This window comes from Branchiostoma belcheri, unplaced genomic scaffold, assembly GCF_001625305.1.
Source record: "Branchiostoma belcheri isolate BF01 breed outbred unplaced genomic scaffold, Haploidv18h27 scaffold125, whole genome shotgun sequence".
Classification (NCBI taxonomy): domain Eukaryota; kingdom Metazoa; phylum Chordata; class Leptocardii; order Amphioxiformes; family Branchiostomatidae; genus Branchiostoma; species Branchiostoma belcheri.
In genome coordinates, this window is record NW_017802658.1 from 810,631 (window position 1) to 828,654 (window position 18,024).

An 18,024-nucleotide genomic window follows, 5' to 3' on the forward strand; every position below is an offset into this window, starting at 1 on the left:
TGCTGTTTTATGCTGTAAGATAACTTGGGACATTTTTCTAAGGAACTGCTCTGCTCTACTTGGAGCTCTCAATTAGACTGACTCTAAGATTATTTTATCATCAAAAAATTCTGAAAAGAAAATATTCGGTCAGTCTTTTTTTTTCTTAAATTTGAAAATTGATCACATAAAACCACATAACATAGTATATTGGGCTCAGTATGAAACATATTGCATCAAAACTTTTGCAGAAAAAAAACCAGCATGCCCAATTGTAGTAACTAGCTTAATTTTGTACAGTTCCAAAAGCTGCGATTTATTGGTAGCTTCAGCACCAATTAGAAGGTGTGTTACATAAGCTTGCCTGGACCAATCACATTGGTAGTTACATGTAAGTGTCTACTTGTCCAATAGTAAACATTCTTGCATTGAATGGCTTATAAAAGAATCTTCTATTCTATCACATGGTTACACCTAAAATGCATGCCAGACCAATCAAAAAGGAATGTCTCTGTCAGTCTACCAATCAGATTTGTTCTTACATACTAGTATTGTCTTATGTACAGTTGGTCACATGATATTACCACAAAAACAATGTGCTACAATGATAGAGAACCAATCAGAGAAACAGTATTTACCAAAATAACAGAGAAATAACCATATCAGGTCCAGATGTTTTCTTCATTAATTCTTCTCTTGCTAGTATCACAAACATACACATGTTGCTTCTGTCTTTGAAGAAGATGTTGTTCTAAAAACAGTATGAATTTGTTCTACAAGCTGTAATCTAGTCTCTACTGGAAAAGAACAAATCTTAACACCTCCAATGACCTGAAAAACCCCTAACAGTTTTCAAGCAGTTAATATACAAACTGCATTGTAATTCTGTAATCAGTGGAATGATTAAAATAGCAGATACAACTTTACACAGGGGATGTCCCTATACTTGTAGTCTTAAGTAAAAATACATACTAGCTAGTGAAAGTTGCCCATTAAATACAATGTTGGTACTATTTACAATGAAAGATTTGCAGTTGGTAAAATGCTGTAACAACAGTTGTTGACTTGAAGGTCCACCTGTGTTGTTAGAATTCATTCCCAAGAAGCAAGATTTAAACTGGAATCTCCAGCACAACGTGGAATTTATTTGTGGCTTACCCTAAGATTTGACAGAGACCGCACAACTCTTAGTTCAGGAATGTGCAATCCACCATTTTGAAGACAATTTGTGTCTTAATTTGGCATTAATAAGGATCTACATCAGATGTACAAATGTAGTGTGAACCTATAAACCAAGAACAAGAAGGCCTTAGGCAAGGCAAAAACGCTTGGTCATAGATTGAAACTAAATCCTTGTGATTCTCCTATAGTTCTACCCTGAGATCAAGGTTTGTGTGGGAAATTTCTTAATTTTATGCAGAAAAAGCACACCACTTAGTTGATCATAAGTTGTAAGTGACATCATAGAAGCAATAAAGACTGCTACTGAATAGCAAAGTCCTTTCATTCACAACCACTTGTTTATCACTAGCCGACCTTTTGATGGCCCTTTGCCATCTTCACCAGGGCTATATTGACTTGTTCTCTGTGCACTGAAGCCCTGATAAAGATTGCAGACAGTCATAGAATGGTTGGCACCACTTCTTGTTAAACAAGTGGTTGTGAATAGAAGAATTACTAGTTCAATCATTCACCAGGTTGGCCAACCTGATGAAATTATTTACAAAAGACTATCACTGTTCTGATGTAATTTGTCTTGAACCTTCTCCATTGTGCTAGAAACGACAGTTTAAGTCCTACCTCAGGACAACAGTTGTTGTACTGTGTGCAGTGGACAACATCATGAACAAGTGCCATGCTTCTACTCATACAGAACTACTGCTGACTTTTGCTATTCGGCCACCCCGGCATGGTATGTTCGGATGATGTCCTTGATTTTCGAGCGGCACATGGGGCAGTTGGCCTGGGCGTCCAGCACGGCCTGCCCACACTCGAAACACATGCACATGTGCCCGCAGTCGTACACCACCGAGTCCACCTTCTTGTCCATGCAGATGAGGCAGAGCACCCTGTCTGCAGACTTGGGCGGCTTGTCGGCTACGGGCTGGTCTGCCTGCTGGGGGGCAGAACTGGCGGAGGTGGGGGCTGTTCCTGTAAAAGGAACAAGTTTGGCATAGATAAATCATAAAATCTAATTTAACATCCGTGTCCGTAATATCACCAGGGTCCATAATATCGCCACCTTGAGAAACAGTGTGCTTTAAGATATTTTTACTGCAACATACTTCTGGTATGCACTCCTTCACACCTCAAATGTACATACCTAGGGTATGTTGCAGTAAAAATATCTTTAAGCACACTGTTTCTCAAGGTGGCGATATTATGGACCCTCACCAGGTGATATTATGGACACTAAAATTTGAAGAAAAGGGACTTGATTCATAGTATACAAGCAGAAAGTTTCTTGTATTAAGGGATAGAATACTGGCTGAAATTGGAGTTGTACCTGAAAAGGAACAAGGTTAGAAAATTCCCAAGATGGAAATTGTCAATCTTAATGCAGCTGAAAAGGAAAGAGGCCATAGGTTTTACTGGACAGGTATTAAAATCAACTTAGTTTAGCAGAAAGTGTATGTCCTGGTATCAATAATGGCAGAAGTATTTAGAGTGGGATCTGTACCTGAAAACAATATCAAAATAGACTTACTATAATATTTCATGTAATAACAAATAACAGAAGACCAGATGGAAACAAGCAGTATCCAATAGGTACTTTGTACAATATCCTTTCAATCTATAGCCAAAAGTAAATATATTTTCAGCCTGAAGAAAAAATAACACAGTAAAGCATGAGAATAACGCATCAAGGATTCAATTTTCTCTCAGAAAAATAGACTTGCATTACTGTATGTTTGTTCTCACCTGACTCACCTGATGTAGTACCAGGTGAGACGACCGTGTTGTCTGCCCCTGTGGCATCAGCCAGGGCGTAGACTGGCGGCTCCTCACCAAACACAATCCTCATCACCTGGATCAGACTGAACAAGTCACTGTTTGCCTGGAATAGTGACAAAAACAAGATCTATTTAATGTAGTACAGAAAAACCTCACAAAGAACCCATTACACCTTTTGAAAAAGAGTAGGGGCATGATCCGGTTTGTGATCGGCAAATTCTACAGTCAGGAGTTGGTGATTCACTTCAAATCACCTGGACACAAGCTTGGCAAACCACCATATTAACCTCAAGGTTTGACCTTAAGAATAGCCCTGTGCAAGTAGGGCAGCCTTGGCAGTATCTTCAGCCAAAAGGAATGACAAAAATTGTTGTGAAAGGAACTAAAGTTTCTTTTTATTCACATACATTAATTGCATGAGTATTCGGCAAAAAGCACAGATAGCTTAAATGTGACACCTTCTATCCAATAACATAAAATCAGAAATACGTCGATGAAGGTTAGACATCCAGGTAATACGATACGCCAAAAAGCATTTACTCAAGCAACTGGATATGATTTTGAAAATGTCAGACGTTTCAGCTAGTATCCACTAGCTTTCGTCAGAGACTGAGAGACCAGAGGGGAAAACAGGTTTATAAGCACAACCTATTGATTGATATGCAAATAAAGTGAAGACAAATTTTTTTGGAAGTCGAAAAAGGAACAAAAGTCAGACAAGTCAAGACAAGATGATGCAAATTAGTCTGAAAGCTCAGAAACTATATAAAATCAGAGATATTTATGACAATGCATCTTCAGTCTATGTCAAGAAATGAATCCAAGTTGCATGAACACAGATAAACTTGAGTTCTCAGATTGAAGCTGTTTTTAACATATCTTGACTGTTAGAGTAAGTAATCATAATGTTTGTGGTTCTACCATTGTCTATGCAATCATATGAAAGTTAAATCTCACATTGTGGTCATAACCTCACATCACGGTTAGTCTACGTAATCATAGATAACAAAAAACTACAAAACGATAATTGTTAAAAATCTCACATCTTTCCAGTCGTCCAGGTATGGCAGTTGCACCTTCCCGTTAGCGTTGACGTGTTTACACCTGTCATTGATTCTCATGTTGGCGGTCGGTACGATGTAACAGACGGGCGCTGCGTTAGGATGGTCCTCGAACAGCCAGACCTTGAGGGGGATGTTGTAGGTACTCTCCTTGTAGATTACAGGTACCGTACCCTTCAGACATAGCAACTCTCTCTTGGATGCCCCAGGAGTACCTATTATAGAGAGGTAGAGACAACTTAAATTTAATCCCATTGAAATACCACAGTAACTGTCTTTTTCTTCTTTTCTGCTTATCAAAAAGGTGTGGCCATATACATAATATATGTAGGGGCTGTAGGTTACTCTACTCATAACTGTATCTTGGGCAATTATTGGAAGGCATGAGTCCCCATCCTTTTACCAACCCAAACGAAGATATAGGTAGTACTACCCATTTACACCTTGTCCTCAGAATGAAGAAGATCCTGTAAAATGCCATTCCCAACAACACAGTGTCTGACCCAGGGCTATCAGGAATTGAATCCATGACCTCTCAATGTCTGCTAGCCTACCCACTAGGTAATCAAACTCACTTAATACCTGACACAATTTGTACATGTATGTCACTGTAAAGAAGACAGGAAGCCAGCGGAAATTATCATAAACAGTTGCAAATTTTGCTCAGCCTCTGAATATGTGTCTGAAATTCACTTCAGGAACTATTTATATTATATTATCCAACATTTGAAGGACTAGTATGAAAAACACTTAAATCATGTGAGGAGATGAACACAGGTTTGTTAAGATGACAAAATAAAAAAAACTACCTAAACTTTAAGGCTAAGGAAACCCTGTATTGAAGAGACTTACTGAACACATCCACGTGGACTTTCAGATCCTTGAAGTTGGTGACGGCGTTCCTGACGTCCAGCTGTGTTATCTGCCGGTTGCGGTAAACCTTGTCCGTCAGAATTCTCTCGATCTCGGCGGGGAGGTACGATCCCGGCGGGCACGCGCTTCTCATGAACACGGGAGGCTCCTCGGAAAACACCCGTCTCATGTGCTGAATCAGAACGATCAGATCCGAGTCCTGAAAGTGAAGAAACAGGGCAACATGAGTCACATAAAAGAGAAACAGCTTAAGTAATAATGCATGTCTCATCTGTCATCCATGTTATATTTTATTTGTTTTTATTTATTTTGTTAATAAAGACTTAAGGTACTGTACTAGTAGAAATAGAGGTTCTATGACCTCTACAGAAACCATTCTTTGAATAGTATCAGGCTATTTGGCATGATTGGGTATTAACTGTTTATTACAATTAACCAAAATTTGAATGCATGATTGCATGTAAAAGATTGTAAACGTTCATACCTATCCCATACTAGCCACCAACTTTTAGGTTAAGCATGATCAAAATGTACTTAATCTGTAGTTAGTAGATGCCATACTTTGTACCCTGTACAACTGTTGCGATAAAGTTATCTTTTGGAGAAGAAAAGAAACTATCATCCCCCCCAAACACAATATCTCAAATTACTGACTAGTTCCTGCATGGTTATACAATATGGATAGGGAGCATTCAAACAAGTAGAAGAAGGCAGAAAGGTGAGAACAAGTGGTAAGACATGCACATTGTGTAGTCAGTGATTAGTGGTTGCTAGGAGACAACATCCTGGCTTTGTATCAACAGGTGCAGTTTCAAACAATTCTGCTAGGTGGCAGAGCTGCATTGAGAGGCAAGCAGAACCTGACTCCTTTCTCTACAGCTTAGACTGCATGAAGTACTCTTACCATACAAAACAGGTAAAAGAAGCCAATAATTCAATATTACATTAAAATTTCTACATCAGTGAATGCTTACGCTGGGTAGAATTAGATCTGATGTTACCATTTAATGATACCAGTTGTTATATGTTAATTTTAAAAGTTAACAATTATGATTATTCCATTTTCTGTTTTTATTCTTACATGTCCTGTTCGAGAGGGGCTGCTCCGGGCAGATGGCACACCTGAGGCACTGCTTGACCGTTGAAGTGCCTAAAAAAATATAAGCAATAAACAAAGAAACTCAAAACAAGCAGCAAATTAAAAACAAAAAGTACAGGCAACAAAACTGCATATGATAAAATCATACACTGCAAAACCATCAAACCATCAAACATAATTCTTAAAGTGATTCAAAAGTCAACTCAAACTTCCAAGAAACAGCTTTAAATTCTTTTTTATTCTTGTATTAATTTCTGCATTAGAAATCACACGCTATTATCATATGATTTATGATTAGTCGTTCTCTCTTTCATTCTTACATTTCCTGACCGAGAGGCACTGCTGCGAGCAGCGGGTACACTAGAGGCACTGCTTGACCGATGAAGGGCCTAAAGCGTTAGAAATAAACAGATGAAACTGAAAACAAACAGCAAAGCCAAACAAAAAAAAACTGCCATGACCAGAAACATTTACTTCCTAGGAACAACTTTAAATACTTTCTTTCATGATCAGCCTTTCATGTAACAGCACTGTGTTTTCCCAATGCAAGTGTTCAGTGTTACTATAGTGAGTATAGGATGGGACTCTTTCTAACAACTGACTGGGCCTGCATTATGACGCTTTTATTCATCACTGAGAACAATAAGAGTTGAATCTTGCATTAATATTGTGTAGTACATTTGTAGTTGGAAGAACTTTGGGCCAACATAATACTTCTTGGACCTATCAAATAAACCACAAAATGACTTCAAGGCAAAAACACCTTGAGCATCCAACCCCAGGACACCTTTGCTCTTGTAAGATCACATGAGCATTCATCCACGTGCACAGAGTTTGTTTACAGTGAATGAAAGTGCATGCGATGATGTATTTGCACAACATTTGGATCTTCGTGTATTTGTTTGTGTCCAAAGGAACTTCAGAATGTACTACTAAAGAACTTTGAGGCCGTGTTCTGTGCAAGAGACAGACCGACAAGTAGGTTGAGCTGCAAAAAAAGTGTATCTAAAAGTGGCGACAGACAGCAAAGCTGTGAGCAAGAAGTTTGAAGTTGTTTTCAGTGTCCTGTGTATCTGTGTGAGTACCTGTAGACAGGCTGTGGTACAGGTGTGACATTTCCAGAGTGCCAGGGAGACCCTGACACTGGAATCATCATACTGGTTGGGTCCCTGCTGTTGTGGATGCATGTTAGGTAACACATGTATGGTCAGCACAAGCAGCAGATGGGTTCTAAACCCTTTTTTTTTCTCCATTACATACATGTACCTAAACTAGTGCAGGTAACATTTACTAACTTGCACCACACAGATTTTACTTGCAAAACTCCTTAAGTTTCCTTTTTCTTTCAGTCAATTAGAAATAAGGTTTCAATGAGGGCCTTGTGACATAATAAATCTTGTTACGGTAATATGTTGTATTAGTCGGATGCTACTTTAGGTTAGGTGCAGGTAGACAGCAGAAAAATCTGCACAGCTTCAATTTTACCTCTAGCCTGCACTTGCTACAACTCACCTGCAAATGCACATGATATTTCAATCTCTCCTCAATCTATCAGCAGAGGCAATGTAACTTTAAAAGCAAATTTAGTATTTATTATGTTATAATGTTTTAGAAAGTTTTAAACGCTATTCCTGTCAAAGTCTACAATTTTGTTCAAAAAAAAAAAAATCTTTATACATGTGTAGCATGATGACATAGTTTTACAAAATGCACATGACCTACACTATTCATGTTTTTATCCTTGTTTATGTTTCTGTGCTGATTTTATCTTTGATTGCAAATTTAGGCCTTTTTTGTACTTTCACAATGAAAAACTTATAGTCACCCTCACATGAATTGTGTCTAGAAATTTTCTACCTTTTCACAAATGTTGGTCAGGTACAGGTACTTACATGTGTCCACTCATGGAGATACGGCATGTACACCCTCCCGTTCATGTCCACGTGTTTGGACTCGTTGATAACCATGTTCCCGGTCGGACGAACGTAGACCAGCGGGGGAATCTCCGGATGGAATTCTGTCAGCCAGATACACACCGGAATGTTGTAGGTGTTAGCTAAAAGAGTAGACAAAAAGAATTTGTCAATGAAGGTTAGACATCCAGGTAATGAGATACACAAGGAATTGTTACTGGAGCAACTGGATAGCTTTTGAAAACTGTCACATGCACGCAGATGTCTCAAGTAATGTCCACTACTTTTCGTCAGTGACTAATTAAAAGAATCTGTAGTTGAACAGGTATTTATACAGTTAAACAGATTCTGTTAAACACTTATGAAAAGTACTGTATGCTACTTGAAACTGACAGTTTTCAAGACTCTGTTGCTTGTCTGAATGAGTAACAATTCCTTGGATAGACAAAGAAATGGTTATTTTCTTAGATTAGCAATAATTCCAGAGGCAGAGGATTGTTTTCCAAACTGAAGTGCTCCTTGAGTGTCTTTAGCCGAGTAAATGGAATAGTTTTGACACAACTGTTGATTGCATACACGTATAGCCTGGGTATCATCCTAGTCAGTTTCCTAATATACTCCTCTTGTAGTTTGTAAGCTAGACAAGTGTATTTATTTACTGGTTATGCTGCAAAATAAGAACTGGTGAAGCTAGTTGGGTCTAAAGAGGATTGAGTCAGTGAGTGTTGCAAGAGACATACAGCCAGGTTTACGAAACTAGCCAAAGGCTACTGCACAGAGCTAGCCCTGGGGACAGTAAAAATACAAGACATACAACCAAGCAAAGCATACAACCATACAAAAGCAAGCAAAATTAAACTATGTACTCATGTCTACTCAACAATGAGAAGACAATTGTATAAGTATAAGTGAAGCATATGGAAAATTAACAAGGATAGAACCCACTGGTTAGTGATCATGAGTTTAAGCTTCATACACCAGCAGTGTTTAGTGATCAAAACAAAACACCAAGAGCCTTTAGTGACTACAGTTCTACAGGAAAGGACACAGAAAGGTTGGAAACTTTCCAAAGAGAGTAGAAGACAGAAGAGCAACTTCAGTTAGTTTATAGCGAACCAAACACACACCTCCTGACGCCCCTGCCGATGCACTTTGTCCTCGTAGTTCTAGAGGTGACAAAGGCTGAGGTTACACGAGCAAAACACCTTTTAAATTAGTTAAATCTTTAATATGCTCAATATGGCAGGTTATGGCATTCTTACGAATCAGACTAAATCACCTCTTAGCTGAGAAGCTCAGAACAAACCTATGTGTATCAAACAAACTTAATACAGCAGCCTTTTGGACTTAGTAGGGCTCTCTCTAGCTCAATATTTTGTCTGTCATCTCAGAACAAAACAAGGTCACGGAATCTACAATGTAGAGTGGTCTGGGAGCGAATGCTCCACTATGAAAAATTGTGAACTAATTTTAACTCTTCTAAACACTATTTCCTGTATTTTAAAGGGCAAGTTTCAAATGGGTTCATTTTACATGTATCTTGTGGATATTTTGCAACACTGTTGACAACCTGGTGAACATGTCACAAGGTTTCAACTTTTTCTTCAACAAACAGCATTGGAATCTGTCCCAAACGTACAATATGTGATGTGGAAATTTACCTTTTATCTTGACAGGAATAGTTCCACACAGACACAGTAACTCAGTCTGCGAACCGTCGTTGAAAACTGTGGAAAAAGTTATAAAACATGTTCTGGATTCGACTGCACTTCACAGTATACAATGTATGGCATTGCATAGAAATTGAACATTTCTACTTTTTCCGAATATACTCAATTTAGTAGAATCTTGGCAAAATTTATTATAATACGTAAGTCTTGCTTGCAGCTATTCACCTATTTTAGTTAACATATACTGACAGCTTCATAGACAACCTAGGTCTGCGTTTATTAAGAATGAGTAAATGAAACGTCATAAATGTCACAAAATTTTATACATCTTGTGAGAGTCTATGTAAAGAGTTTTGGGATACTTACCGTACGTGTCTACCACTGGCTTGAGGTCTTCAAAGTGCTTGAGGGTTGACATAACCTCCTTCTGGGTTACATCTTTGTGCTTGTACTGCAGAAGGAATAGAAACTCCATGTTACTTTTTCTAACATAACCTGGTTGCCACATATTGTACCTAATACAACTGTCAAGCAATAAAGTTCTCTAACATGGTTTTAAAAAGGAGTCTGCAGTTTGAACAGGAGATGCTAGGGGGCTGAAATAAACCATTTCTATCAGGGTTTAGGAGATCTATTTCTGAATTCAAGTCTTTCAAATTTTCACAATTCAAAGCACAAATCAATGTGGATAAAACTAACACCTTCTTGGAGCAGCTATCAATCATATCGAGGCATCAGGCAATTCATAATGGCCCTATAGGATTAATATAATGGGAAACTTCCCCAGAGTACGATGATCATAGGACGTTAATGTGATTATATCATGTCTGAAAGAAATAGAATCTGATGTCCCTACATCTAGGACAACATAGCAAACAGATTCTAATTAATAAGTTGACATATTGAACATTACAGGTTGGATACATGTAAAATCAGTGTCCATATAATAATATCACCAGGGTCCATGATATCACCACCTTGAGAAACAGTGTGCTTAAAGATATTTTTACTGTAACATACTTTTGGTATGCAATCCTTCACACATCAAAATGTATATACCTAGGGTATGTTGCAGTAAAAATATCTTTAAGCACACTGTTTCTCAAGGTGGCGATATTATGGACCCTGGTGATATTATGGACATGGATGTTACAAACATCATGTAATAAAAATAAGATACTGCAATCCTCAGAAATGTGACAATTCTCAATCAATAATTTGTCATTTTTGTTACTTATTATAAGTAACAATGGGTATTGGCTCGTGTGAAAAAACTGCTTTTGATTAAATTTTCAGATTTAGATTTGCATTACTTCAAATTCAATCCTCCCAAACAAGTTGTCAAAATTGAATCCTGCTAAATAGAATGAATTTCATTTTTTCATTATACATAATGACTTTCATGTACATTGTGTATATGCTGTAAGTTATAGCTAGTATGATCTGTGATTTCAGCCTATAGAAAAATTAAACTTTATCATGATTATGGTATTCTTATGGTACAAAATGTACCAATATATGAAGTTGTTAACCTTGAAATGTTTCTTGCTTGCTTGTATTAAAAAAAATATCCAAGGCAAACAAATTTAAAGGCCGATTTTTCCTTTGGGAGTCAGGGATGTATACATCATGATTGTGTTCAATTTGCTGTTGCACTAATACACCAAGGTCATTCATTGCCAAGGACACTCTAAGGTTCATGTCAATTGGGAAGTCTCTGTATTTATGAGTGAACGACAAAATTAAATTAAAATAAATTAATTAATTAAAAGAGATAGAAAATAAATTTTATGAATACTTTGAAAAGTTGTCATATTTTCCAAACTAGATATGGCTACAATATGAGTAGAGGTCAGCTGAAAAGGGAAATAAAATATTTTAGTACAATTATACTATCCCTAGATATTTTGTATGTCATTATCTTTCCAAAACTCTAACTACTACAGCATTCCATCCAATACCTTTGCAAAAAGAACATTTGGATTTTCAATATAAATCCTACTGATTCAGAGACTAAGGTATAAAATAACTGTTTAAAGAAAATGACACTGCCAAAAGCATTGCAGGTGTCGAATGACTGACGATCATGACAATATGATGTCATGTTGGGTGAAGGCCATTGAGAATTTATTGTACGTCGGGAATTGATTTTCCAATTCACGACTTAAAGTCTACCTCTAGATTTGTTGCTAAAATGTGAAAAAAAAAGTAGCATTATTCTGTATCAGTTTCATTACTAAGTACTCCTCTATTTGATAATATTTTAGCATTTTGACAGGGGTAATTCAAAGTTTGATGGGTATAATTCAGAAGAAGATGCTACCCAAAGACAAAACCTAACCTTGAGAATCTATATTGAACTTAAAAATTCATAGGTTTCAGTGTTAAAAATTAATGAACTCTATACACAATTGCAGCTGGAGAATGAATACCAGGGGTTCCAATGTCATTTGAGGTAAGGGTGCAAGGTCACACAAATTGACACAATCATGACAATGGCAGTGGGGACTATAGAGAGGGATAAAGAAAGGAGGGATTGTCTTTTGTTTGTCATTCAACTTCAACTTGACAACATATCCTCAGTTAGCTTCCATGGCCAAGTTCACAGGTCAAGGATTAACTTTGCAATTCAGACATCAGAAGGACTTTAAGGACTGAAAATCATTATCTATACCACTAAACAAATTTGTGCTGCAATTAAAATAAGACTTTAAGTGCATTTGAATTTGTGATCAAATCACAGTCTGATTCTACAATCTAATTATAGTTTGTTGGCAGATCTGATATTGTGATATAAGACAATTATCATACATATAATTGATTGTTTTGACTGAATTGAAAACATCCAACTCAAGCAATAAAAAAATGTGTAACTATGCACCCCTTTTTTTAAATACAATATTGAACTTGAGAAATTTCTATATTGTACAAACAGGAGGGAAAGGCGTCATACATCCTATAGAATTCCTCAGGAACAGGAATCAAACCCATGACTTTTATATATACCTAACTTTTGTACCCTTATAAGGTTGAACAGGATCCTGCATGTCACCTTCAGTATGCAAATCATCAGAAGTTGACATCATACTCATAGTTAAGGGTTTTAATGAGTCATCTTTAGAGCTACTGAATCTGATATTAATTAGTATGAGACTATGAGTTGTTCCGAAATATAACGTTATACATGCAGGCAAAAATATTCTGAATCTATATATTTTTACTATGTACAGATTCTGTCAGTTTTTTTATGATGATTGTGTTATGTTACATATATGATATAACTTAAGGTTTATCTTCAACTCTGAGTGTCAATGTAACAAAATTTATATTATCAATGTTATAGCTTTTCCATGTTGACTTATTATTTTCCAAGCTTAACAATTAATAATTTAAAAACAATGATTATTCTATACAATAAATAATATTCTACATGTTTTTATTTTTCCATGTTCATCAAACATCAGAGTTCCAAGTGTTTGTACTATTGAACTTATTTGAAGAGTAAATGTCCAGAACTGCCATTTTGTTTAATTTCCTATAAAAACTTTAGCGTGCCTGTCATCAACAATTCACCAGATAGCTTTAGGGACGCAACACAGCTCCTCGTAGGTCAAAGGTCACTGAAAGGTCACCATGCGATCAGCGCGTGACCTTGGTGTGCTGATGAGAACTACTTGAGTGCTGACCTGGGCACACCGCCCTCCCATCTGTCTATTTCAACCGCAAAAAAAATCAATGTTCCAAACCGTGTTTGTTATAGCATCGATCAGCTTTCCCATAAAATATTTTCTGGAATGGCCGTCTTGTCGCAGACTCAGAACTGAACAAGCTGGTTCAATATAAACCATAAAAGCCCTAAATTAGGTCTAATTTTCAAACATATCAATCTCAGTTTGGTCCATTTTTTAATCTCCATTTAGCACAAAACAATTCCTGACTCGAATTTTTAAGGAAATTAATTGAAGGCATATAGAATGAATACAAATTCTTAATCCTAACCCTGAGGAGGTTTAAGACACTGTCTTAAGGTAGTAGTGAAGGGTTGTGCTCTAAAAATATTACTTGCAGTTACATGTAAGTATTGACCTTGCCCTACCCAAGGTAGTGTAAATTGTTTTTCCAATTTCATGTATCTTTAAGAAGTAAACAGTGCTTATCATTGATTATAAAGATGTTAGAACATTTCCATTTTATATGTTTTCAAAAGCATTTTTTTTCATTTTTTTCTTGATATCTAGATATATGCTGGGTTCTGAATATGTTCATTTTGCCTCAGAATTTTTTTGTTTAGATATGTTCCATAATCATTAAATTAGAAACCTAACAAAAATGCTTCCTTTATATTGTTTTACTTTGTAATACAATCATGCACATGTAACATGATTTATTTGTGTGAGACTTTTAGAGGCTACAAAAAGCACTTTTCCCCACATGATGTTATCTCAGTCCATTTTCCAGTTAGGCCTAGGAAAAAAATGTTGTGTTTCCTGTTTCCCAACCGACCCTAGAAAAACCTGGCGACCCTAGACTTTTTTGGGGGGTGCACCCCTGCAAGGGACATTTTTTTTTCAAGCTGATCAACCTTTTCTATCTCCATGATCTGACACCTGAGTGATAAAATGTTGTTTTCTACACATTGAAAAAAGTGTCCTCATGCAAATTTTACTTTGTTAAACTGTATTGTATAAGTTGGACCCCTACACAGATATCACTGAAGTCTAAAAAAAAAAGGTAATCCCTACCTACCAACCCTAATTTTTTCAGGACTGAAACATGAAACCCAAATTTTTTTTTCCTTGGCCTTACTTTACAGATACTGAAAGACCAATCAATGCTAACTTCAGTAGTAATTCAGCGCCAATTACTGTAAATGTGTTTTAATCCTGTTGAGAATCGGACAACGCAAATTGCTTCTTTACGGTCCTGCGTTTTCCTTGTCGTGTAATTGATCTTAAAAGGTTTGATGTCATTAAGTTTCATCCTATTGTTTTACAACTTGTAATTGACAATAAGGTATAGAATGACCCATTGTAAGAAGGAAGTTTAATTCTTCTGCATTAGAAAACTATTGGAACCATTTGTAAGAGGGCCTGCATGGGGGTAGGAGTGATTCTGAATTACGTTAAATTCTCAGAGCTGATGATAAAGTTTACACTTTGCGGCTAATGTACTATTACAAATTACGTTGATTTTGCGGAGGCTGCCTACGGATTACGAAGAGTAAAAAGGCCTGATTACGCCTTACAAAAAAGGGCATGCAGGCTCCCCTCTAGATCTGCAGTTCGGTCCCTTTGAGGCCTGGGTGCAAAGAGAATTTTAAAGTAGTCGATGACCCATCCAATAACCCATCCTACAGCCAAATAAACTGGGTCACGACCTTTCGGTGGCCCCCAAAACCCATACAACGTCTTTTCTGCAACCAAATGATTATGTGATTATATGACTGATACTTAGCAACTGTCTGAAAACGAATTCAAAGTGTTTTTCCAGTATCAAACAACATTCCTCAAAAATGCTTTATGCTCAGGACGCTAAATAAATTCTTTCTGTCTGTTAATTGTGTACAATGTGTAGTTTGTAATTCTGATCCTTACATGTAACACTGTTACTGACAAGAGGTTGCAAAATTTGCTTACATGATTTTCTGCAATCTTAAAGTTTTCCTGCAACTTGTAGGTGGGTAATTTGAACCCTACGTTCAAACTAAACTGTGTATATGTTTTGGGTGACCTGTCAACGGTTGCTACACTTCCAGATGTGGCCCGTAGGCACTGTGTGTGTACTAAAGGGCTCCAGGGTTGGAAGGTGGTGGTATGTGCGGTATGACAAGTTGTTTTAACAGATTTAATGTCACCCAATTTAAAGAAATTTCTTGAGTAAATGTCAGATGTGCAAAGGTTGGGTGTGACCATAGATTTTGATATCACCAGCTGGCAGCCAGGAACTTGCAAAGTTGATGTCTAATATGTTGAAGGGCAAACTTGTACCGGCTTACAAATACAGATACAGAATGAACTACAGTAATATTTGTGGTACAATATTAACTATGTACTAGGAAAAAAGGAAATTATAAGCTAAAATACGGCGATTATCTGTCACATTGTCAAATAGATAAATTTAAAAATGCCTGTTCTTCCATTTTAAGTCTGTGATTGTCAAGTGTGAAGAAGATTTCAAAATTGTCACAATGGAAACTGTCAAATGACCCCAATTTTGACTCCGACCCCCCAAAAGGACATTATTTTACAGTTTGCACATTGAGAAATAAATGTGGCAAGCCTTAAATGTAAATGATGACATTAAGTAAAAATCTTCACTACATGAAAAGAAATATGATTGAGCACCAATTCAAATTACATCATCCCAATCTTTAAATAACCAAGGCAGACTAACAAATGCACATTTAGACTAATTTGCTGAGACAGTCTAAAATGCATAATTGAATTTCGGATGGTGCACAAAGAGCCTTAATGCTTTTATGACATAAATCCTATCACTTTATCAGTAAAGATGTTGTCTGGGCATTGACATGAAGATACCACAAACGAAAGACACTGGCAATTTTAGAGAGATAACAGCAAAAATTGATGAATCTTTGCAATGGTTTTCCTCACCAAAATTCATAAACCGTTCATATATAATATTATAATATTATACTATTTCACAATGAATCAAAAAGATTGCCAAGATTATCATTATCAATTAACAGGTTGTATAGACTCTCGTGTCTTTAAAGTACTGCATTTCCTAAAACTTTAGTAAAAGTCATTCTACGTTGAAATTCTCTTTTATCAAGCAACTAAAGGCAATTTCTGTGAATATTTAGAGTAGTAATACTATATGGTTCTAACCTTAAAATCATAAATTGTATGAGTGTAAACAATGCTTTTGTCGAAGAAATTATCAAATAATAAGAATACCCTGAACATACGAATCACATCCAGGGTTTGATATACAATCTTAAAGAAGCGGAAGTGTTGAAAATTAAGCTGATTAAGGATAAAACCTACCTTTGCGAGAGCTTTTTTAAGGAATTGCTTCAACTTGGGGGTGGCCATCTTGGATTTCCGCCGTCTGGTTTTTCCAGCGTTGAAACCGTCTCAGTCGCGAACCCTGCCGTTTCTCACGTTGTCAACTGTGCGATGTCATCAAACAAGCGGGAAGATCTCATCACAGGAGCATAGATCTGTGCTAATCACCCATTCTGGGCGAGATTCCAACTCCCGATATTTGGTTAAATGAAGCAAAACACAGCTGCGAAGCCAGGATCCGCCGGATGGCACGTCGCACTCCAAAATTTCGTCGTTTTCCCTTCCTCCAGACAAAATATCGCTTTGGAAACACAATTTATGGAACGTGCGGAGTCCTTGGTGACCTTGAAGGATGCCGGGAACAGCCCTTTCCTCGTAATTTCGGGGGAAAGTTGATAAATAAACGCGCACAGTTGTTGGAAATAATCTAGTCTGGGGGACACGAACAGAGAAAACCCGGAAGTGACCCCATCATGCTCAGCTGAACTAGGACCAGTCTCAAAGTTTCAATATTTTGCTGCAAAATATTAAAATTCTACACACATCCCTTGCAATCGCGCTAACATTACTTATTAGTACTATAATTTACACCCATGAACGGGGTATTAAAAATACTAAAATAGAGCAAACTTTAACTGATAAATTATAGAAATATGGAATTTCTTTTAGCGTGTTACATGCACTGTGCAACGGTCCCTCACGTGCTAACCAATCAGAACACAGGAAGTTACGCCTATGGCGGGAACCACCTGTCCATTTCAACAACAGCACCTGACATAAAAAATCGCCCAGAATTTTGTTTCTCCTTTTGAAAACGTTAGTTAGAGTTTTGAAGGATGTAAAATCACTTCCCTGACACTTTATGACATTGACAATGAGACTATAGGTTTGGTTCCAGTTATATTTTCCTGTATTCCGAGGAGGTTTCCCCCGGAAGTTTAAACAAAAGACCATAAAAGGACCGGCCCTGTTGTCAGTATTGAGTCACTATTCAACGGCCTAACCCCAACGGACGATGAAATCACCACAATTACGTCAGCCCAGTGTAAAATAAAATGTACAGGGAGTTTTTTTTTTTTAAATTACAAAGCTCTTTGCAGTGGGATATGTGGGATAAGGAGGTTTAAAAAATCTAACCGTTAGATTTTAACCTCCTTGGTTGCGTTCATTGAGTGTTAACCGTTATCTCTTGAAAAGCAGATTTTTGGCGGCAAAACCTACAGAGAACAGAAACCTAATGATTTTGCCTCAAAAGATTTGCTTGGAGATTAGGTTGAGTGCATGGGTGTCTCCCTCCCCTTAAAAAAGAAATACGAATCATTCAAATTTCTGAAATTACTAAAGGAACATGATTCTGTATATACATGTAATGCATGGAAATGTGACAAAAAATACAGGTGTCATCACGGAGGTAGACCCTTTTAACTCCATGGTGTCATCAAT

The 18,024-nt window shown here is 37.0% G+C and overlaps 1 protein-coding gene across 1 annotated transcript; it reads right to left on the reverse strand.

Moving 5' to 3' along the window:
• Window positions 1–151: 151 nt before the first annotated feature.
• On the reverse strand, window positions 152–17,070 carry LOC109463403 (protein ELC-like). The gene is made up of 11 exons (XM_019760214.1): window positions 16,561–17,070; window positions 9,917–10,001; window positions 9,542–9,607; window positions 9,008–9,046; window positions 7,860–8,023; window positions 6,288–6,356; window positions 5,950–6,018; window positions 4,848–5,067; window positions 3,978–4,210; window positions 2,902–3,037; window positions 152–2,130 (listed from the first exon to the last, which is right to left on the reverse strand). Exons 1-11 carry the CDS (start codon window positions 16,606–16,608, stop codon window positions 1,871–1,873), a joined length of 1,389 nt encoding a protein of 462 aa, XP_019615773.1. The 5' UTR covers window positions 16,609–17,070; the 3' UTR covers window positions 152–1,870.
• Between the last annotated feature and the right edge of the window lie 954 nt (window positions 17,071–18,024).